Source organism: Antechinus flavipes, chromosome 4, assembly GCF_016432865.1.
Source record: "Antechinus flavipes isolate AdamAnt ecotype Samford, QLD, Australia chromosome 4, AdamAnt_v2, whole genome shotgun sequence".
NCBI lineage: Eukaryota > Metazoa > Chordata > Mammalia > Dasyuromorphia > Dasyuridae > Antechinus > Antechinus flavipes.
The window spans coordinates 10156679-10179938 of record NC_067401.1 but is presented as its reverse complement, the minus strand read 5'-3'; the positions used below and the strand labels follow the sequence as shown (position 1 = coordinate 10179938).

At 49.4% G+C, this 23260-nt stretch overlaps 1 protein-coding gene across 1 annotated transcript in view; it reads right to left on the bottom strand.

Annotated features, from left to right (window-relative positions):
- DIS3L2 (DIS3 like 3'-5' exoribonuclease 2) overlaps positions 1-22723 on the bottom strand; it is a 289396-nt gene extending 266673 nt beyond the window's left edge. Inside the window, exons 1-2 of the mRNA XM_051999603.1 lie at positions 22663-22723; positions 6696-7413 (exon numbers count right to left, since the gene is read on the bottom strand). Coding sequence (XP_051855563.1) covers positions 6696-7392 — 697 coding nt within the window. The 5' untranslated portion in view covers positions 7393-7413; positions 22663-22723. The remainder of the gene's footprint in view (positions 1-6695; positions 7414-22662) is intronic.
- Between the last annotated feature and the right edge of the window lie 537 nt (positions 22724-23260).

Below are 23260 nucleotides of genomic sequence, written 5' to 3'. Positions count from 1 at the left end.
CTAATTTTTTTTAAGTATCTGGATTTAAAACAAGAGTGAAATAATGGTTCTACAGCTCTGGAGTTGTAGTGGCATTCTCTAGCAATGTACAATTGCAAATGAGAAATGCTAAGTAAGATCAGCAAAGAAACTGGGTCAAACTTCAAGGTGGCAGAAATGTCAACTGAAGTTTTATGAACTAAACTTATTTTTGAACCACACTTGTGATTTCATCAATATAGGGAGATCCCAGTGAGAAAAGTCCCCCAACCAATATAGATGGGCAACTGCTCTCAAGTCTCAGAAAGCTTCCTGTGGCAATGAAATGTTAAGTGATTTTGCCAGGACAAAAAGCAAGTATCTGACAAGGGCAGAACCAGAATCCAGGTTTTCCTCACCCTAAAACCAACTCTCTATCCACTACAGAATAACATTACGCATGCTAGATAATGTTTCAAGTTAAGTTTACATAAGAAAGGTTACCTACGCTATAAATGTACATAATGTACATGTATATAAAACTTACATGTACCTCCGTGTGTGCACATCATCCTTCTCTTTATGCATATTGTTTCACTGCTGCCTCAGCCCACCATGAGATGACCAATACAGGGGCCCAATACCACCCCCTTTTTACAAAGAATACATCTGTCAATAAAAAGTTATTTAAAAAAAAACAAAGAATACAACTGCAGCTCAGAGGGATTCACCCACAGAACAGGTGTCAGAGGAAAGTTTGCAGACTCCCAGTCCAGCACTCATGCCGGGCAGCCTCACTAATCATGGGACAAAAGGTAAGAACAGAGGCTGAACCCTGGCCAAAGCCTGACCAAACCAAAGAAGCCCTGGGCCCAGACCCTCAGTGTTCCCACAGAGGGCCCCCATTCCCTTTGACAAAGACAACCCCTCCCCTTCTCACCCTCAGACGTGGCACTGCCCCATTAAAGCAATGGCAACAACAGAGAAAAATTTTCATTTCTCGTTTCTCATGAGTTGTTGTCTCGACAAGTAGCAGGGAAGGGCGCTCAGGCCTCGATCCCGAGGATCCACCATAGGCATCATGGGCCATGTAACCCTTCAGCACAGCAGCTCCAGAGACACGCCAAAGGCTGCCGAGGGACAACAGCAGATGAAAGGGGGGTGGCTTGTCCCCTGCCTCCTAATACCAGCAGAGGGGCTTCTGGAACAAGCAAGAGCCAAGAAGTAACAAGGAACAGAGCTAGCGCATCAATAAGCAAGTTGCCCCAGACACTGCAGGGCAGTGGGACATGTAGCAGAACCCTAGAGAAACGAGAGAGGCTCCTGCAGAGAGAAAATGCTTTCCAAGGAAAGGAGCTCTTGGACTCCCAAAAATCCCAACATTTGTCCCTTATGGCACTGTTCTGGGGTTGATCCAAGGAGACAGAGCCCAGAACAGTGCCATAAATCCAGAAGGTTGTAGAGGTCCCTCTACAGGGAGGAAAGTTTACTTCTGCACAATTTTCTCTGTATTCTTTTTTGTATATTATAAATTAAGTCTATGTTTCATGACTTCTTAGCTTGGGACTGGCACCTCCATGTCCCCAAGGAAAATCCTCAGTAGAAATATGAGCTCCAAAAAGTATGAATAGAAAAATAGGAGCCCAAGTTCATTGGGACCAATAGCCTGCAGGTGACAGAATGAAAAAAATTACATAGCTGAACAGCTGAAAAAAAAATGACTGAAGAGACTTATAAAAAGAACTTAATGTAAAAAGCAGGAAATATTTGAGGGCTTTTTTAAATACACATGGAAAACTCACAAAAATCAATTTTGTGCTACATCACAGAAAAGACTGTGATAAGTTTGGAAAGGCACAAATTTTAAATACTAAATGTATGAAGCAAAATCCAATAAACTAAAAGTAAATATAATAAGATACTTAAAAGGTGACAACCTCCAGGAAAATTAAAACACAATGTCTGTGTTAAGAAGTTATAGCAAAATGATAGATTACCTCAAAGTTAACACTATAAACACAGTGAATCACAATTTATGAAATGTTGCTAAAGTTGTACACAAGAACTAATAATCATGGGCCCTCAATAGCTTTATTAATGAGGATGAAGAAATTTGATGAACTAAGTGTGTATTAGAAAAAATTAGAAAATCAAGTTAAAGTTTTTCAAACACTACATGTGTAAAGAGGCAGTTGGACGGCAGTGGATAGTGCCGTATCTGGAAAAAGGAAGAGAGGAGTTCAAATATGACCTCAGACACTAGTTGTGTGATCTTGGAAGAGTCATTTAAACTCTTATTTGCCCCTGTTTCCTCATGTGTAAAATGGGGATAATAATAATAGCATCTTCCTCTAAAGGATATTATAAGGATCAAATGAGATAATATTTGGAAACTCTTTGCAAAGTGATTGGCCAGGAGTAGGAATTAAACAAATTCAATTTAGTTACAGCAAAATACAAAAATATATATTTATATATATATATAAACACATAAAAATATTTTAAAGTAAAGATAAATTCTTAAATTAAGATAAAAACAAAATTAATAACATAAACTTCAAAATGTTTACAAATAAAGCAAAATATTTTTATGAAGGCAGATGATTAAAAATAAGTTATTTTAAAAGAGAAAAAACTAAATTACTAAAATTAAAGAGATTATAATGAACATAAGAAATTAAGAAAGCAGATTTATCTTACATTACATTTAAACAAGAAAACGGATTATCTAAAAGCAGTTAATAAATATCTACAAAAACACAAAATATGTTCAATGACAAAATAGAAAATAGGTCAAACTCAGAAGAAATCAGTTAAGCCATTGATGGACGGACCATCACATAAGAATTATCAGAACCAGAGGGATTAAAAGCTGAATTATTTCAAATATTCAAAGAGTAAATATAGCCTAGATTATTTTCAAAAATAGAAAATGATCAGTATTCTACCTAATTCTTTTTATGATTTTGATCCTTAAATCTATTAAAAACTAACATCATTAATATGAAAAACTAACTGAAAACAAATATGAAAACAAATATGAAATATGAAAATAATATGAAAACAAAGCTGAAAAAACTAACATCATTAATATCTATATAAAAATATTGAATAAAATACCATCTAAAAATTAGAGAAATAACATACAGTATCAAAGAGCTGTGATTCCATCAGTTCAGGAACCCACAGTAATAGGAAAGGAAGTCCCATTCTCACCGCAGACCATCTCCCATTTCTATTCTGTGACCAGCACCTAAACCGTAGATGGTAAGGAGCTTGGCCCAGTCACTTAGGCAGCAAATAGAGTCTGAACTGAGGCAGACCTAACTCCAGCATTCGCTCACTGTGCCACATAAAACAGGGCAAGAAATGGTTCAATCAGCGTTGTGATTGTGTGAAAAGATAAAACAACAGCCTCGGATAGACAACACCTCTTGACCTTTAAAATTCACACACACACAGACACACATTCATACACAGACACACAGACACACAGACACACAGACACACACAGACACACACACACACACACACACACACACACCAAACAACAACAACAAAAGAAGGACTTTTTCTTGACATAATAAAAATTCTCTGCCTGAAGGTGAGACATCAGTCTGTGGAAGTATTCAGGGATGGACAGACCTCCGCAGCCTTAGCCCCCCAAATGAGGACACCCACAAAAAGCTTCTTGGCTCGAAGCCAAGCAATGAGCCGGCCCATCCCACTGCTGCCCTGCTGCACTGGGGAGGAAGTTCTTCCCGGCCTCGAGCCTAACCTCCAGCTTCCTTGCCCCTCTCCCCTGTGCTCTTGCCCACAGTCTCCCTTCAGAGCACTGGCCCAAGCCCTCATTCCTTCTGACCTACCCTCACATGACACAGAAGCAAGACCAGTCACCGGTTCCTCTCTGAATACTCCGAGTTTGTCGATATTCCTAAACCACAGCCCTTCCTTACTTCCCACAGCTCTGCCCCTCCAAGGAGAGGCCTGGGCCTGTTAGCTTTGGCTGACCCCTAGTGAAGTGGCAGCTCCCCACGACGCCTCAGACAAAGCGATCCCCGTCCTTCACGTAGGAAGTCGGTGCTCTGATTCCCCTCCCCCCCACGTGCTACCCTCCCTGGGGTTATCAGCCAGCCCTCCCCGCACTCCACCGAAGGCCGAGCCCCAGCGTCCCTGGGACAATGAGACACTGTTTCAGAACCGGCAGCGATGGCAAGAAGAGCTACAAAAACCTGCGGGTGTAAACACTGGTAAAGAGAGACAGTATCTCTATTTGTAGAGGACACCCAATCATCCACAAACATGCACCTACTACGCGCCAGGCCCTGGGGAAACAAAGACAAAATGGGAAAGCCCTGGCTTTCCTGGGCCTGCGTTAATGAGAGGTGGGTCCAAAGCAGACCTACGGAAGAAGAATGCCCGGAGTCGCGTGGGTAAAGAGAAGAGCTTCCCAGGCCTGGGGAGCAGACACGTGCAGGCCCTGGAGCGGAGTAGAGACTCTCAATGGGACGGAGAGGATGGAGAGAAGCCGGGAAAGGCAGGAAAGTCCAGCTGCCAGCTCCTACCAGAGGAGTTTCTGTCTGATCCCAGAAAAAATGGGCAGATGAGAGGGGGGTTAGGAGCTCTGTGAGCCATGGGAAGGATGGGTGAGGGCAGAGGGTGTGGGAGGCGCGGAGTGACCGCACTGCTGGCTGTGAGAGGAAAGAAGTGAGAGACCTCTTAGAGGTGTGGAGAGCCTGAGGGAAGAGGAACAGGGTCAAAGGAGAGAGAGGGTGGGTCCCCTCCGGAAAGTCTAAGCTCCAGAGGCTAGCAGGCCCAACCACTGGCGACGGCCCGCATGGCAGCATGATCGGAATCCAGCACACGAGCAGAGTGACGGGCAAGAAGCCAGGCAAGGCACTTCTCAGGCAGGCCGCCCAGAGCTCCCAAAGGCAATCCCCAAAGGGCTGAAAGCGCTCCCGGACCCCCAGGAGAAAACACGGGGTCGTCAGCAGCAGGAGAGAGATATGGACAGGCCTTGCTGCAGGCCTGACATTTGGTGGGATCATGGGATCCTAATTTAGAGCTGGAAGGGACCTGAGAGACCCCTTGGATCCAATGAAGAAAGGACCACAAAAGGGTGGAATGCGAAAGAGCGGGGTCCTGGATCCCAAGCAGCCATTCCTGCCCCTCCTCAGAGCCTCCCCACCCGAAAATTAGAAAGAGAAGGAGAGCCTGGAGGCTGCAAGCGCAGTAGGAGGCCCAGCTGGAGGCCAGGAAGGAGGCACAGCCGGCCAGAAACACCAGTTACAACAACTCCCCAAGTGAAGGGCACTGAGGCCTCCCACAACACCGCCAATGAGAATACAAATTAGTACTTACAGATTCACTTCAAGGAAGACAAGGCGAGCAGAATCAGAGTGAAAATGTCAGGTTATTGTCGGGAATATGAAAACATCAACAAAATCTGACCAAGGCAAAGATGAGGTCAGAAGGGGCACAGAACAAGTTAAGATTTAATTTTGCTAAACCACCTGCAGAGAGATTCAGAGACAAAGAGAGACAGAAGCAGAGCGTGCACAAGAGCCCGTAGCTTATTTGACAGAAAGAACTCTGACGCTTTCTGACCAACCCTTAACCCCCCCAGTATTAAGACACTCAAAATCTCAGTGTTGTTTCTGACTCCTTTTCTCTGAAATTCAGTCAGTGGTTAATCTCAGAGAGTCTGTTTCTTCTTCTAAAAAAATGGGATAGTTATGAGGATCCAAAAAATAATAATAATCTATGTAAACCTGTTTGCAAATTGTAAAATATGTTCATTTGCCAATAGTTTTCTTTCTTTTATTATGATATTTTCTTTTTATCTATCAATGCTTTGGAATTTGCTGTTTTATGTCCAATTTCATTGCTTAGTTTGTTTCTTAACCACGTTCGTTGCTAAACTGCTGCACAAAGTGGAGAATTTTAAATGGAGAAAAAGCAGTTGCTGGCCAGGTCACCGGAGCAGCGGCAGGCAGGTTGCATGCCAGGCTGTCCAACCTGCCACCAGTGTCGGCCCTGATCATTCAAAAGGGGCTAATTAATTTTTCCCCCCTTACTGAAGTTTAATAAATGCATGCGACACGACAGATCGACTTTCTTCTAGTCAGATAAGGCTTTCAACCTTGAAATAATGTTAGCGTTTCTAGAGTGGAAAAGTCATGGGAATGTGTTTTAAGAAAAATCCTTGTTGAAATGCATTTTAGGCTTCCCTTCTTTCCCCACTTCCCTCTCCATATGCCCCAAACAAAGAACAAAGCTCTTAGAAAATTAAGAGCCAAAGAAATGTAGTTTCCATGAGAGCCACGCCACCTTGTACTCACCTGACTTTAGAGGACTGACTTTTCCCACCCAGATATTTCAGTGGAGCAAGAACTGAAGTCCCATCTTTCTAAGAGGATGACAGTCTTGGGTTTCATTGTATTGACCCAAATGATAATAAAAGAAATAATTTTTTGATTATAGAGGTTACCGATCTGGTAACTCATCCACTCCAAATTCATTAGCCTTCCTAAGCAAAATAGGCCCTCGAGGACTGAACCCTGCCAAGACACCTGGGTCCTGCTCCCCAGCAGCAGAGCGTGTAATTTTCTCGGGGCTTCATGGGCAAAAATACCCAGGGTCTAAGACTCTACCTAGTACAAAGGAGAGCGCCCTCACTTGGGATGTCTGCGCCCCAGCACCGAGGCTGATCACCAAACCCCCCACCGAGAGCTCACCTGGCAGCTGATCAGGAGTAAGAAGCCCAGCTTTCTCAGAATTCAAGGAAGAGGAGTCCAGGGGGGGCTGCTGCTCTGCTGCAGAGACTTCCCAAGCCCTTTCCACGTGGCTAGCACTGGGGCTGGCCTGGAGGTGATGTCCGGTCTCGGGCACATCCTTCTCATGAGAGGCTCCAGCTCTCTGGCCGGAAGGGCTCGGCCTCGGGCTCTGCGCTAAGCTACAGCTGCTCAGAGCCCAGCCCAGACTCTCCACGTCCGAGCTCCCCTCTGCAGGGTGGGGACCACCGGCCTCCTCCAGCTCGCCTGGGCCCGATTGGCGTGCCTCTGAACCTGTCCAAGTGGGGCCTTTCCTGAAGGCTTCAGGACCATCACCCGGAAGTGACTCCTCCTCTGCTTCCACACGGTCTGGGTTTTCCGAGAGCGAGGCTTTATTTGGGGAAGGGTCGGGCACGTTCAGCCCGTTTCTCGTGACAGCCTCTCGCATCATCCCCTTTTTCAAAGACACGTCTACGTCGGACCCAGTGTCGCTCAAGCCCATCTCCTCCAGCTGCATCTTCTGAGCCACGTGATTTAGATAGGAGCGGAACCGGCCACTGCGGTGCTGCTGGACCAGCCGGGCGTAGGCGTTCTTCTGCGGGCCGGCAAGCTTGCTGGAGCTAGCTCTCATTCCGCTTCGGACGTATCCCAGGTGATCCATACTTCAATGAATATGGCCAAACTTTAAAGTGAGGCAAATAGAAAAAATAAATTACTTTTAGCACATAAGAACAGTGAATTGAATACTACATCAGAACAGAACTGGAATCATAGCTCTTAGGGCTCAGATAATCTAGCCAAACTCCTACAGATACGATACTGTCTTAAAGTAAGGGCGATTTTCCAAAACTTCTGTCAAAGTCTGCTCTGAATGCCTAGTATTAACGATAAGCAATATAACACGTGATTTCTCGTAGGAGTGCCCCTGGATTAATCTTTGACGTAGAACGCGGCCAAAGCATGGTCAATAGGACCAGACTGGTCACATGTCATTGGAAAAACGGACTGCGGCCCATGGTTCACATACTGGCTGAAAAGAAGGAAAAAGACCCAAACCTTAAAGCTACTTTGTCTTTTTCAGGGTCTGACACGTTCGAACCCTTTGTAGCCAAATACAAACTATCAGGCACAAAAATATGAACTCAACTGTCTTCCTTCTTCACATCTAAGTGCTTGCCACGGCGCTCTAGATCTGGGGGGCCACCAGCCAGAGTGGGCTCAGGTCCAAGAAGAAGGATCAGAGATAACTTTTCCCAGAACTACTACAAAATTCATACTTCTGTCCTAAAGAAAGGCTGGATGTCTGTTCAGAAGAGAAGGTCAAAGGGCTTGTAGACTGCCTCACCATTAACCAGGTTGGCAGAATGAAGGAAGTATTCCTTTGGGGGGAAGGAAGAGGGAAGGGAGAAGGTAGAAAGAATGGAAAGGAGAATGAAAAAAAGGCCAAGATGAATCCTGAACTGTTCCTTCTCCATGGGATAAGCAGCTGCTTATCCTATGGGCCAAGCGATATGAGCCATTCAATCAATAAGCACTGATTAAGCACTTACTATCTGCTGGATGTACGGTAGAAGTGGGGCAGCATAACAGAACATTGAGTCTCAGAGTAAAAAACTGGGTTCAAGTCTGCCTTAAAGACAGATGTGAGATAATCCCTGTCCTGGAACAGCTCATATCCCATAGGAAGAAGAGAAAAGAAATTTTCAGAAATGGTTCCAACCAGGACCTATTTTATACAATCATTTCTTGAGAACTTGGGAAGTCTAGGATGGGAATCAAGAAGGGACTCTTAAAGGAGTCAATACTTAAACAGCCCTTGAAAGGAACTAGGAGTCCAAGCTAAAGGCTTTAGGCCAGCCTGTACTCGGGTACAGAGGCAGAAATGGAAAGGATGGCATCAATACTGATCAGGAGGCCCAATGTGGATGGAGGTTAGAGCGGGGTAAGAGGAATCCAGTAAACTCAGTCTGAAAAGGGAATCTGGGGCCAAGGACCGTGAAGGACATGGAAGGCTAACCTAGGGAGCCCACATTTTACCCTGGAGGCAAGAGGGAACAATGGGAAGTTCTGGAACAGAGGAAGGACACATTCAGAGCCGTGCCATGAGACTATCAAAGACACAGTAGTCATGATTGGGGACTTTCTACTGAGAATGGCAGAGGCTGCTCTCAACCTGATAGGAACCATGGAGATGCTGCTACCTTCCTGAGATAGGAATCCCAAACTCAACAGGAAAACTCCCTGCATACATACATCAAACGGAATAATTCACTGTCCATGAGTGATCTGCCAAACACTCATGATCCCCAGAGCTTTGATGGAGAGAAGCTAAAACTTTTTACCATCTTTTAAGAAATAATTTCATTTAGGATCAATTCGGATGGCCGTGGCTCTCTTCAACAATGAGAGGATCCAAATCAGTTCCAATTGATCGGTAATGAACAGAACCAGCTACACCCAGAGAAAGAATGCTGGGAAATGAATGTGGATCACAACATAGCATTTCCAATCTTTCTGTTATCGTTTGTTTGCATTTTTGTTTTTCTTCCCAGGTTATTTTTACCTTCTTTCTAAATCTGATTTTTCTTGTGCAGCATGATAACTGTATAAATATGTATACATAGATTGTATTTAACATATACTTTAACATATTTAACATGTATGGGTCAGCCTGCCATCTGGGGGAGGGGGTGCAGAGAAGGAGGGGAAAAATTGGAACAGAAGGTTTTGCAATTGTCAATGCTGAAAAATTACCCATGAATATATCTTGTAAATAAAAAACTATAATAAAAAAAAGAAAAAAAAGAACTAACTTCATTTAAGTAGAACTATGCACCACAGAATCAAATGTATTTTTAATTCAACCCATAGTAAATTCCAGTGGATTTCATGTTATCTGCTGCCTTCAGGAGTTTCCAGCTCTCTTCAAGAAGCTCTATTGTACTCAAGGTTGCAGACTTACTCTCCAATTCACCAACATTCACACTGGAACAGTCAAGTGGATGAAGAATGGCTCTCATGTGATGTACAAGGGGATGGAAGTCACCGCTCTTAGGCAGGCAGTGCCAACCAGCAGTGAACTGCACCGAAACCGAAAGGAGAAGAATCGGGCTGCTTAGGGAACTGAGGCAGTACCTTTAATGACAAGTTTCTCCCCCTTAAAGCTAAGATTCATCTAGTAACACCGTCCGGCTGAGATGCACAGCACACCACTGTCCCTGATAAATCAAATGACCAATGACAAAGGAGCTGCGGTAAGTCAGACACATGGGTGCACTGTCGGTGGAGCTATGAACTAGTTCAACCATTCTGGAAAACAACTTAACACTGTATTAGAAAAGTCACCAAATTCTACATACCCTTTTATCCAGAGATGCTACTATTAAAAATAAACTCCCAAGAGTCAAAAATTGAGGGGGGATGTAATTAATAAAATATGATAAAAAATTGACCAATCAGACTCCCAAAAAACTACTTTGATGAACTAGAAAAAATAACAACAAAGTTCATATGGAAAAACAAAAGGTCAAGAATTTCAAGGGAATTAATGAAAAAAAAAAATCAAATGAAGGTGGCCTAGCTGTACCAGATCTAAAATTATATTATAAAGTAGCAGTTACTAAAACCATCTGGTATTGGATAAGAAATGGACTAGTTGATCAATGGAATAGGTTAGGTTCAAAGGACAAAACAGCCAATAACTTTAATAATCTAGTGTTTGACAAACCCAAAGACCCCACTTTTTGGGATAAGAATGCATTATTTGACAAAAATTGCTGGGAAAATTGGAAATTAGTATGGCAGAAACTAGGCATTGACCCACACTTAACACCGTACACCAAGATAAGGTCAAAATGGGTTCATGACCTAGGCATAAAGAATGAGATTATAAATAAATTGGAAGAGCATAGGATAGTTTATCTCTCAGACCTGTAGAAGAGGGAGGAATTTATGACCAAAGAAGAACTAGAGATCACTACTGACCACAAAATAGAAAATTTTGATTATATCAAATTGAAAAGTTTTTGTACAAACAAAACAAATGCAGACAAGATTAGAAGGGAAGCAATAAACTGGGAAAACATTTTTACAGTCAAAGGTTCTGATAAAGGCCTCATTTCCAAAATATATAGAGAATTGACTCTAATTTAAAAGAAATCAAACCATTCTCCAATGGATAAATGGTCAAAGGATATGAACAGACAATTCTCAGATGAAGAAATTGAAACTATTTATGGACATATGAAAATATGCTCCAAATCATCATTAATCAGAGAAATGCAAATTAAGACAACTCTGAGATACCACTACACACCTGTCAGATTGGCTAGAGTGACAGGGAAAGATAATGTGGAATGTTGGAGGGGATGCGGGAAAACAGGGACACTGATACATTGTTGGTGGAATTGTGAACACATCCAGCCATTCTGGAGAGCAATTTGGAACTGTGCTCAAAAAGTTATAAAACTGTGCATACCCTTTGATCCAGCAGTGTTTCTATTGGGCTTATTCCCCAAAGAGATACTAAAAAAGGGAAAGGGACCTGTATGTGCCAAAATTTTGTGGCAGCCCTGTTCATACTGGCCAGAAACCGGAAACTGAATGGATGCCCATCAATTGGAGAATGGTTGAGTAAATTGTGGTATATGAATGTTATGGAATATTATTGTTCTGTAAGGAATGACCAGCGGGATGAATACAGAGAAGACTGGTGAGACTTACATGAACTGATGCTCAGTGAAATGAGCAGAACCAGGAGATCATTATATATCTCAACAATGATACTGTTTGAGGATGTATTCTGATGGAAGTGGATCTCTTCGATAAAGAGAGCTAGTTCAGTTTCAATTGATCAAGGATAGACAGAAGCAGCTACACCCAAAGAAAGAACACTGGGAAATGAATATGAAGTATTTGCATTTTGGTTTTTCTTCCTGGGTTATTTCTACCTTCTGAATCCAATTCTCCCTGTGCAACAAGAGAACTGTTCGGTTCTGCACACATATATTGTATCTAGGATATACTGTAACCTATTCAACATGTAAAGGACTGTTTGCCATCTGGGGGAGGGAGTGAAGGGAGGGAGGGGAAAAATCAGAACAGAAGCGAGTGCAAGGGATAATGTTGTAAAAAATTACCCTGGCAGGTATTCTGTCAATAAAAAATTATTTTAAAAAAATAAATAAAAAGGATAGGGCCAGAGCCTTGAAAAAAAAATTGGAAACTCATCAATCAGAAAATAGCTAAAGAAACTGTGCTACAGCAATGTAACTATATTACGACATAAGAAACAAAACATGAAGAATACAGAGAAAATTTGGGAAAACCTGCAGAAATTAGCAGTCACATAAGAAGAACCAAGAGCACAATGTACACAGTGACTACAAGAATATAAAAAAAAAAAAAAATCAACCTGGAAAGACTTCGGAACTCTACTCGATGCAATGGCTAATTTGGAGTCCAGAAGTATGACAAGCGAAGACTCTGCCCACCCCTTGGTGGAGAGGTGCGCGCCTACACACACACCACAGCACGCGCTGTCTCACACATGCTTCTTACAACTTGGGTCTCCGAATTATAACTCCCCAGAAAAGAGAGCCAAGGGAAAGGGACCACATACTATAAATAAATAAATGGGGAGGGAGAAACAATATGAAAACTAAAGATATCCAAAATATTTTTTAAAACATAAAGAAAACTTCTCGGTTTTTTTTTAAAGCATTGAGAGGTAGAGGTCACCCAAGCAATGGAAAGACACGTGGTAAGCTGGAGTAAGCCGCAGCATATTACCAACCAAAAATTATTCAAAGTAGCAGGAAAGATAGTGTTAGATGAAGAAGGGTGGGTCACTCGTGTGTCAAGAGCAGAACAAAACCGAATGCCCATGTGCTCCTCTGGTGCCGTGTCAAACGATCCCCAAAGACCCTCCCCCTCTGTGATTTTGGACCTCTGTGTTCACAAAAAAAAAGGCGATTAATGGCTATACAGCAAAAGGAGGATTGCTTCAGTTGAATCAGCACTAGCTGACATCGACAGGAGATCACAGCTCCAAATGAAATGAGTGTATTCATTCGAGGAAATCTAGAACCAAAATAAGGAAGCAATGGGGAGATCTGGGTGAAGAGTGACCCCCTTGTTCACCCCAATCCCTCTCCAAAGCAACCCATGACCCTTCATTGCCAAATCCAAGGGCCTTTTCTCAGCCCCCATTCTCCCTACCCTCTCTGAGATCCTCGCCTCTCTCCAGGTTTGGGGGCATCTCTCCTGCTTCTTGTCCTACTTCTCCAACCAGTATTTTCAGTCTTCTTTGCTAGATCCTCATCAAGTTCTTGCCCTCTAAGAGTATCACTCAGGGGTCTGGCCCGGACCTTCTTCATCAGCTCCCATGGATTTAATTACCAGACATCTCTATGCTGATGATTCTCAGATCTACCCATCCTTCTCTGATCTTACCTCCAATTTCCAACTGCCTTTAAGTCGACATCTCATTTGCCCTCAACCTTCCCATTCCTCTCGGTCCCCGATCCTCACAGCCTGGGAGTCACCCTGACCTACCCACCTCCCCTCGGTTGTCAGGCCCTTCCCATGCACCTGCCTCTCTCCGGACTGTGCCCCCAGGACAAGCCCACATCACCTCACCCCGGCATTATTACAATAGCTCACGGGCTGAGGGTCTTGCCCCAAGTCTCTCCCGACTCCAATCCATCTTTCATTCTGTCACAGAGCCATTGTCCTAAGCACAGATCCAGGCTTGGCGTCTCCCTCATAAACTCCAGTGGCTCCCTATCACCTCCAGGGTCAAACATAATAAAGCCATTTATAACCTAACCCACACAAACACTTACCTTTCCACTTCGGTTTCTTCTTTGGCTCCTCCCATCCCCCCAAAGTACTCTTCCACCCACCTCCTGGCTGCTCCACAAACAAGGCCTTCCCTCTCGGGCCCTCTCATTTCCACCTTCTGTCCTCATCTTCCCCTCTGGCTCCCTTCAAACCTCAGCTGCCGCCCTTCCTTTCACAGGAAGCCTTCCCCAATTCTGCTTCCTCCTAGTGCCATCCCTCTGTGAAACAGCTCCTATTTCCCCTTTATTTATCTCTACTTTGTCTCCCTCACTTAACTGTGAGCTCCTTAAGGGCAGGAACTTCATCTTTTGCCTATTTTTGTACCCCCAAAGCTTAGTACAGAACCTGGCAAACAGTAGATACTTAATAAATGTTTATTTACGGACTGACTGACACAGAAGTAATATCGTCATTGGAGGAAAACAGTTTAACAGGGTTCTTCTAGGTTTGGAAAACATTTGCAGGTCTATTATCCCATTTTATCCTTAAGTACCTTGGAAAGCGGGTGCTAGCACTCGCCTCATGGTAGAACCAGGGAGCAGAAGTTGGAGGACACTAAGCAGCTCGTGGCACAGGGAGGCTGCAAAGGAGGCCTCCCTGACTCCAAAATCAGCACTCTCCCCACTGTGCAACCTCCTCTATGGAGTGCTCTGAAGCATACTCTGTGCTATCCAATTGACAATCAACATTTATTAAGCGCCCACAATATACACGGCACTGTCCTAAGACAGTCCCATCCTCCAGGATCTCACAGTCGAAGAGTGGAGACAAGCAAAGGTGCACAAATAGGCTCTCCACAGGACAGAGCCAGAACCACGTGGGACTGTGAAGACTTCCTGTAGCAGATGGGGCTTTGGGGGGACTTAGGGGGAGTACTCCAGGGGTGGGAGACAGCCAGAAACAGGCCTGGAACCCCGAGCGGAGAAGCTGGGTATGTGGAACAGCCAGGAGGCGGGTGAAGCTGGAGCAGAGATCCTACCAAGGAGCAAAGGGGGAGCCCTAAACATCAAACAGAGAATGGTGGGAGGCCTCTGGGGGTGACAGGAGTCACCCACGCTTCCGGACAAGCCTGCCCTGGGATAGGAAGAGCCTTGGAGCAGGCAGCCGGCACGATGATTCAGGGGCTGCGCCAGGCAGTGGCACTGGTGCTGCAGAGGGGCATCCTCAGGCCCTGAGGAGAATGAGGGCAAGGGCTGAGGGAAGAGGGCCCAGTCTGAGGGACACCTGGGGTGGGAGGCCCCAACAAACCCAACTGAGGGAGCCACCCCAGAGGCAGGAGGAAAACCTGGAGAAAAGGGGGCATCAAAGAGAAGCCCAAGGCTGCAGAGGGAGAGGGGACTGAGGAAGGTCTTTGACCCCCAGCAGTGACAGGAGAATACTTCCACACATCCACGTGACAAGAGGGGAGAGAATCTGAGATCCTGCCCCGCAGGCAGAGGCGGGATGGAGTGGGCAGCCGGGGCCCCCACGGGGCCGGTCACCGCTTCAGGACCTGCCTTAATGACAATGTCATCCTTCCAAGTTGGAGGCTCCGAGAGAGGAAACTCTAGGCCGGACCAAGGGAAAAGACACCTTGGGAACTGGGGAGACAGACCCTCTGAATTGTAGAACAGATTACAGCCATTAATAGGAAAGCTCCCGGGGAACAAAATTCCACAGGCCAGAAAGGGCAAGAAACTCTAAAGAACGAAATCGTGAAGCAAAATGAATCATGGTGAGGAACAAGTTGGGAGCCATTGAGAGACTGCCGTGAGCTTGCCCGGTGGCCATCCACAAACCGACAGTAGGATCCCAGCGCCCAGACGCAGGCTTGGCTGCCAACGGGGCTCCTCTGCCCAGGCGGACCTGAAGCTGTGGAACCTGACACGACGTCTGATCAGGGAGCACCGGGTCAGAGATATTTTTTTTCCTCTTCTTTTTCCCTTTAAAAAAAACTCTTAGTTATGGGGGATGGCTGCCCAAACCTGAGGACAGCCTAAGCGACGTAAAAGCTAAATCACAATCACAAAAAGCCAGCAGTTTTCTAGTGAATGAGCCACGCCAGACCAAAAGGTAAAACAGACTGCGGACATAAGTGCCCTAGCTTGTAGTAAAGTACTGGCTAAAATAGCTTGCTCCCTTCTTGTGGAGAAGAGAGAGAGACGGGCTGGTTTGATGATATTACACTCACATGGATTTGAAATTTTAAATGGCTGGGCCTGAAGAATAATCACAAATAGCCAGGAGGTCTCTAGAAGAGTTCCCCAAAGCTCTCTCCGGGCTCTAGAGCTATCCAACATTCATCATCAATGACTGGATGCCTCCACAAGCCTCAGTTTCTTCAGTGCCTACTAGTATGGAACCTGCATACAGTAGGTGTTTAATAAATGTTTAAATGAAGGATGCAAGCAAGATTTTTTCTTCTTCTTTCAGGAGTCCAGTCTAAATTTGGACTGATAAGCAATTAACACAAGGACTTATGGATGCAGACAGAAAACCTTGTGGAACAAAGAGCACAAAAACACCTCTTTAATATCGACTCAATTCCCAAGACCTCACACCCTTGTGGATCACACAAGAGAAAAGGCCGCCTGAGTCAGACGGCAGGAAACAGGACAGGCCCAAACTCGGCGCCTTTCCACCATTCCCCTGCATAATAATCTGTCCATATGAAGCACCTAACAAGCACCACTGGAGCTGGATTCAGTCTCCAAGGACCACAGGAAATAACTTCAAACAAATGCTTCCAAACAGAAAAACCTAAACAGGAACCTAATCAAGAGTCAGGGGAGTTTAATGAAGAGAAGGCAGGCCTTGGAGCCTCGGGCCCAGGGCCTGACAAGTCACATCATCCATGAGTCTAAGTTCTCTCACCTGAAAATGGAGACGGTTCCCCCAGCTCTGACCCAGAGCTCCCACTGCTAGACACTGGCCCACAAGTGTCCACAACTCAAGTCAGGGCCTTCATGCAACAATGCCCATGGTTACCACAAAACCAAAGCCCCCAGTAGTGCTGGCCAAGCCTGGCACACGAGAGGGCAGGAGAGCAAGCGAGGTGGGGGCCTCCTGGAGTAAGACCAGGCTGACACACTGGTGAGTTCTGCTGCTTTTCTTTTCATTCTTTATTGCAAGGGATGGCTTGTGGGGGAAGGGAACGAGGAAGAAGAGCTGGGAGGAGCGATGGGTAGAGCACCCACCTTGGAGTCACTTACCGGCCATGAGAGCCCGGGCAAGGCCCTCCACCCCGGGTGCATGCTCTCCACCCCACCCCCACCCCACCCCCAGTCAAAGGAGCGGAAAGAAACGGCCACGGCCTCCACCATTTCTGCCAAGAAAACCCCAAACAGGGGCAGAGAACTGGATGGAACTGAAGGGCAAATAGAAGGAACCCTGGGAGTCCAGCGCCATGCGCGGCCTCTTGCTCCGGCCACTAAAAGGGAGCTCTTCCCTCTGTCCAGAATCTCTTAGCTCCCGTGCCGTCCCCAGGCCTAAGTATCGACCCAGGTGGGAGCCTCAATCTGGGAAGCGCCGGCAGGGGGTGCGACTCAAACGGCGTGTGAAGGAGGATCCAGGATGAGCCCGGAGCCCATGGGAGGCGCTTCGGATGCCCAGTTTTGTCCTGGAGCCTCAGGAAGACCTCAAGGAAGGAAGCGCCGCAGTCCCACGTGCTCAGATTATTTGGGCAGCTTCACAAAATGGGAGCAAAGCAGGCAGAGCGTCCGTGTGATCGGAAGTTGTTGCAAGAGTGCTGGCGAGAGCCGGGACCAGTCCAGGTCGGGAAGGAGGTCATTAAGAGAAGCGCTCACTTGTTGGATCTGAGGATCAAGGGAGAACAAGGCTCAAAGAACGAAAACCTGGGCGACTCAAAGGCTGGCGGAGTCCTGAGGAAAAATCCCTTTGGAGAAGGGCCGCGTTCTAGCTGAAGTGTGGGGAGCCGGAGATGTCTCCAGAGTAATTCACTGAATGAAATTCATTTTTAAATCACACTTTACACTTGGTCCTTCTCATGGTTCAGCGATCCAAAGCAATCCCAATGGAATCAGGACAAAAAATGTCCTCCGTCTCCAGAAAAGAACTAGGACACCGAACATAAACCGGCACATGCTCAGTTCACTTTTTTCTGTTTTTTTTCCTCTCCCATGGTTTTCCCCTTCTGCTCTGATTTTTCTCTCCCAACATGATTCATAAAGCAACATGTGCTAAAAAATAATGAATTGATCTTTACTGTATATATACTTTACTATACCTATACTATGTGTCTTTACTATAACTCAAACAACTTTTCCAGGCCTAAACCAGCTTTTCTTTGTACACCGACGGCGCCCATCTAGCAGCTTTCACACATGCAGGTGGACACACACACGCTACTGGTCGCCCGTGGTCCTGGAACACTCCAAGTTCTGTAGGGCAACCTTCAAGGCCGCCCACACACCATCCATCCCCATCAGATGATTGGCCAGGAGCTGCTGGGAACGCTCCCCCTCCCCCCAGCCTGTTCCACTGGGTCATCAGAATTGTGGGAAGGTTCTTCCTTGTGCTCCCGCAGTTCTCCCTATTGGTCCACAGCAGCATTCTGGACACCGGCGGGCTCCGATCCGCCTTCCCTCCCACTCGGCCGGCCTCTCCCCCGCAGCCGCCCGCCAAGCCCCAGGCTCCCCCACCGTCCTCTGCAGCAGGCTCCTCTGGGAGCAGGTTCCGCTTCTGCCTCCTCTCCTCCCCTCACATGTTATTCATGGAGGCCGCCTTTCTCCCAAGGCTCCCTCCGCATTTCTGGAAGCCCACTCTGGGTCCCCCGGCCACTGCAGGGCCTCACTCGGCCATCACGGGGGTCAGCCACTTCTCCACCTGTGAGGTTCCCACCAGACCTCCCAGACACGCTCCCACCCTTCTCTATGACTTGAGCGGCTGACTCATAATCTTTGCCTGCCATCATCACCCTCACAGATGGCGACATCAAAGACCAACATGGAGGCCCCCTCCCTCAACCCCTGTGTCCACCCCCCACAGGGTCCCCCCTGCACACACCCACTGTCACCCAGGAAGCCTCGGCAGCAGAGCCGGGGGGTTGCCCAGACTGCCCGCCTGGCCGAGCTGTGATTTGTCATTAATAGATGGTCGTGCTTATGCCCCTGTGATGGCCACATCCGGGTTCCTCTGCAGTCTTACTCCCGGCACTGGCTACAGCCTGGTGGGGGCTGGGTGGTCAGGGGGACCCAGACCTGGGACCCCACGTTGTCAGAGGAGGAAGAGCTGGCTGATGACGGTGAAGCTGCCACAAGACTCGGACAGTGTCTCCTCAGCGGATGCCGGGCAAACCAGGACCTTTCTTGTGTTCGAAGGGGAGGGTCTTGGCCATTCTTGGCGCATCCTTCCCTGAGCCAGGCTGGGGGAGCACACTGGACGAGATGGGACGAGGGGCCTGGGGAGCTGGGAGATAGCCACGTGGTCCCGTGCAGCTGCAGCGGTAGCTGGGTCCAATTCCTCATGACCCCATTTGGGATTTTCTTGGAAAAGACACTGAGTGAGTGATCACCATTTCCTTCTCCAGCTCATTTTACAGATGAGGAAACTGAGGCACACAGAGGTAAGCGTCTGACAAATTCCAGCCATCCCCCAAAAAGCCTGATTTAGCTGTGAGATGATGGAGACAAACTCGTTTTAACACCGTACTGACAACTTTGACATGATTTGGAAATGTTAACGACTAACTCCAAAGTGGCGCAAATAAGAGTCGGTTGGTCCCCTCCCCCCAAAACCTACAAAGATGGCACCTGCTGTCCTGGCCAGCCCTCATCCCTCTGCGCCAGGGCCACGCTGCCAGGGCTGCCCGCTCTCTTGATTGACAGGCTCTCTGCCCCACCCTCACCCCAGCTTCCTGCCTTCCCCATTTCCCTGAGTGTGTCTGTACCCCCATGCCCTCTGTGGTTACCAGTATCTGTCCCCTTTCCACTGCCATTGGGCTCTTTCCCAACAAGTACCCCAAAACCCGGCTGAACCCATTTCACCCTTTATAAATTGAGTCTCGGTTCACCTTCCCTGTCGGACCGCCTCCCCCACACATCCATTCCGACACATGCATTCACACAGGCCCACTCGGACACAGACACCTCTCTAGGGGTCTTCTCCCCCCTCCCTGGCTCCCTCTCTAATCTCTCCCCACCACTTTACTCATCTGCTCTCTCAAAGGTCACTTATGCCATGTGACCTCTTCCTGCAGACCTTCCTTGGCTAGGGTAGCCCCCTCCCCACCGCCACAATCTGCTACAAAGCTGGGTCACCTTCCACTCCCTAACGGGCTCCCCCAGATCTGCCCTCAGCCCCTCCTCTGTTCCTTCCCAGGCCGTCTCCCAGCACCAGCCACTCTCCTCCGTTGCCCCCTTCACCCCTCGCCCACACCGTCCCCTAGCTCCCTGCCCTCTTGCTTGGGTCGCTCCCACCCACACTACTGAGCCAATCCGGAGAAAACCCCGCACGTTCCGACTGGATTCACTACAGATTTCTCCCCAGCTGCCCTCCCTGCCTCGCCCACACTCGCTCCCTTCCCCGCAGTTCTCCCCCAGCTTCTCGTCCTTTGTCAAAGCTCCCCGGCTTCTCCCCCACCCCCCGAGCCCCCGGTCACCGTTGCAGTCCCCTCACACCTTCTCCCTGTCCCGGCCCTCTGGGGTCCAGGAACACCCGTTCTCGGAAGAGAACTGGATTGGGGGGAGCCCGCTTTGTCCTCGGGAGACATCTGGCCCCAGCCTGAGCTCAGGACTGCTTCAGGAGGGGGTCAGGACCGGAATCCAGCCCTCTGGTCTCAGGCTCCGGGCTGCAAACTGCCAACAAACGCAACCCAGAGTCGCCAGCTCCAAGATGGCTTCCCTTGGGCAGGCCCCAGGGCGCAGACCAGGACCTGAAGAGGGAAGCTGATTTCCAGGGAGAAGGCTCCCTCCCGAGGGGCTTCGTCTGCCCCCTCCAGGCTTGGAGTCCCCGGCTGGAGGCAGGCTGGGGCTCAGGACGCCTGGGCCCCTGGGCTGCCAGGACTAGAAGCCACAGGTGATAGGGATCCCTCGGACTGTGGCCCCGGACGGCCGGGCAGAGGCGAAGCGCGTTTCCAACAAGGCCCTTCTCCCTCTGACCTCTATTACGGAATTACTCACTACCAAACCACTAAAACTGACCCAAGCGGCACAAACAGACCAGGAAAGACGCCAGAAAAAATAAAACCATCTTCTGAATGTGTGTTTTTTTTTTTTGGGGGGGGGGGGTGATTGGGGTTAAATGACTTGCCCAGGGTCACCCAGCCAGGAAGTGCTAAGTGTCTGAGGCCGGATTTGAGCTCAGGTCCTCCTGATTCCGGCTGCTCCGGCCACGGGGCCGTCCAGCTGCCCCTGAATTTAACAACTTCTCCTACTGTGCGCAGTTGGTTTGCAGCCGGCTCCTCCCTGGCAGGGGAAGCCCCCTCCCTCCCGCCCACAGGTCACCAAGGCCCTGGGGCAGTGGGGGACCAGCTGACCCACGGGGTCACCCCCATCCTGGGCCGGAGCGATGAGGGCTGCAAAGGGGAATGTCCGCGTCGTCCCCCAGAGCCCGGGGCGGACAGGGATCGGTGACAGGCCCGCGTGTTCCAGAACCGGCACAGCCGGAACCGCCTTCGCGGGTCCCCGAGGACGGGACTTCTCGGCCCTTTCTGGGCGCCGGATCCCTCGGCAAGTCTTAGAACGTTCCAAGTAAAACACAAAGGGCCGGGGGCGCCCGCCGGGTGAATCTGGCCTAACTCCCCACTTCACCGAGAGAGACCGCAGCCTGACGCGGCAAGGGGAGGGGGCTGAGCTGGAGCCGCGAGGCCCGGCTTCCCCCCGGGGCACGTGCGCTCTGCTCCGGGGAGCCAAGATTACTTGGGGGGGGGGGGGGGGCGCGGCGGTGACTCAATCTTCCCCCGAAAATCCAAGCGACCCAAAGCAAGCCTCTCGGACAACCTGCGGGACGCCTGGCTGCACGGGAGGCAGAAACGGCCCCTCGAGGCCGTGGGGAAGCTTTCCCGGGGAAGCCAGGGGCGGTTATCAGGGCCTGGCTGAGGGCCGAGCACTCGTCAGGGCTGGGGACCAGGAGGGAGGGCAAGGCCCCTGCTCTCACCCAGCCCCCACTGTCCGAGGGGGACCCCGCCGGGAACCAGGGAGGGAGCCCCGGGGCTGACGCCGCCTAGAAGGGGAGCCAGGGCCAGGGCCCGAACCCACGCAGGAGAGGGGGAGGGGCATCCCCAGATGGGAGGGGGAGGGGCAGGTTTCCAGGGAACACTTCCCAAGTGGCCCAGAGACCCTGGACAAGGGGAAGGCGACAGCCCCGGGGGGAAGAGCAGAGACCCCCCAGGTCTAGTCTTCCAGGGTTCCACCCCACCTGGAGGGGAGTGAGAGGGGTCTCCAGGGCTCCCACTGGGACTTGGGTCAGGGAGGAGGAAAGTCCTGGAGAGGGGCGTGACCTCTGGGATAGTCTGGTTCAGCCCTACAGAGGGGGAAGCTGAGGCCACCACAGAAACAACGCGGCAGCCACGTGACGCTCCTGCTTCCGTGTCCAGTGCGGGGCCGTGAGCCCAGACTCTCAGCCCACCCGAGGCTCTCCAACCTCTGGGTCTGTGAGGAGCTTCCTTCCGGGTTCTGCTCCAGACCCGAGCAACCCTCCCTGCTGCTTGACTTGGAATAGAAACCTTCACCTCCCGAGGCCTCAGTTTCCCGATTTATACCAGACTTCGATGAGGGTACCACATGCTCCTCGCCACCACAGGAGGCCTCGAGGGCGCGCATGCGCGAAGGGCGCGGCGACGCCTCTTCCCACCTCCCCACCCCACCCCCACCGGACGCATGCGCGGATAGCTGGGGGCCGCGAGCCCTCCCCGAGAGCACGGGGCAGCGGGACGCAGGGCGCGCGCCCCTCGCCGACGGGGTCGGGGGCGCCGGACGTGAGGGGAGACGCCCCCTGCGCGCCGAGGCGCCTGGGGCAGCGGGGGCGGGGCCCAGCGGCCCGGAGCGCGGCCGGCGGAGAAGCACGGAGGGACTGGGGCTCCGACGACCCCGGGAGCCCCAGCATCCTCCCTCCGGAACCCGGGCTCCCGGGACGGGCGACGGTCACTCACCACTACTCCCGGCTCCGGCCGCCGCTCCGGCTCCAGGTTGCTAAGGAGATTCCACTTCCGGGTCGCAGGCCAAGCGACTACGGGCTCCGGCGAGGACCAAAAGAGGGCTGGAGCGAAGCGTGCGCGGGGAAACTGAGGCTCCGAGCCGGCCGGGACCTTTCCCACACTGGCCGCCTCCCGAGGGCAAAACCACTTTACAGATGTGCAAGGAGAGAGGGGGAGGGGAAGACGGCAGTTTGTAAGGCTCCGTCGGAGCCCATCCAGTACTCAGCCCACCCAAGGGCGCCTAGGGATTGTGTGGCCACTTGCCAGCAAACTCCGAGAGCAGCACGCAGTAGGAGCTTAATAAACAGATTCGTATTGTTTTTAATTAACTATTGTATTTAATTAACTACATCCCCGCCCGGATAGAGACCCTCAGACACTGCCCTGGGGAGCAGGAAAGGGAAGGGATACTGGCTGTGATGCGCTAGGATGATTCCCATTTTACAGTTAGGGAAACCAAGGCAAAGAGAGGACACCGGTTGGATCTGAATTTAGGTCCCTAGACTCCAGGCCCCGGTTCTATGCACTCAAGTGCCACCGGGGTATCCTCGGA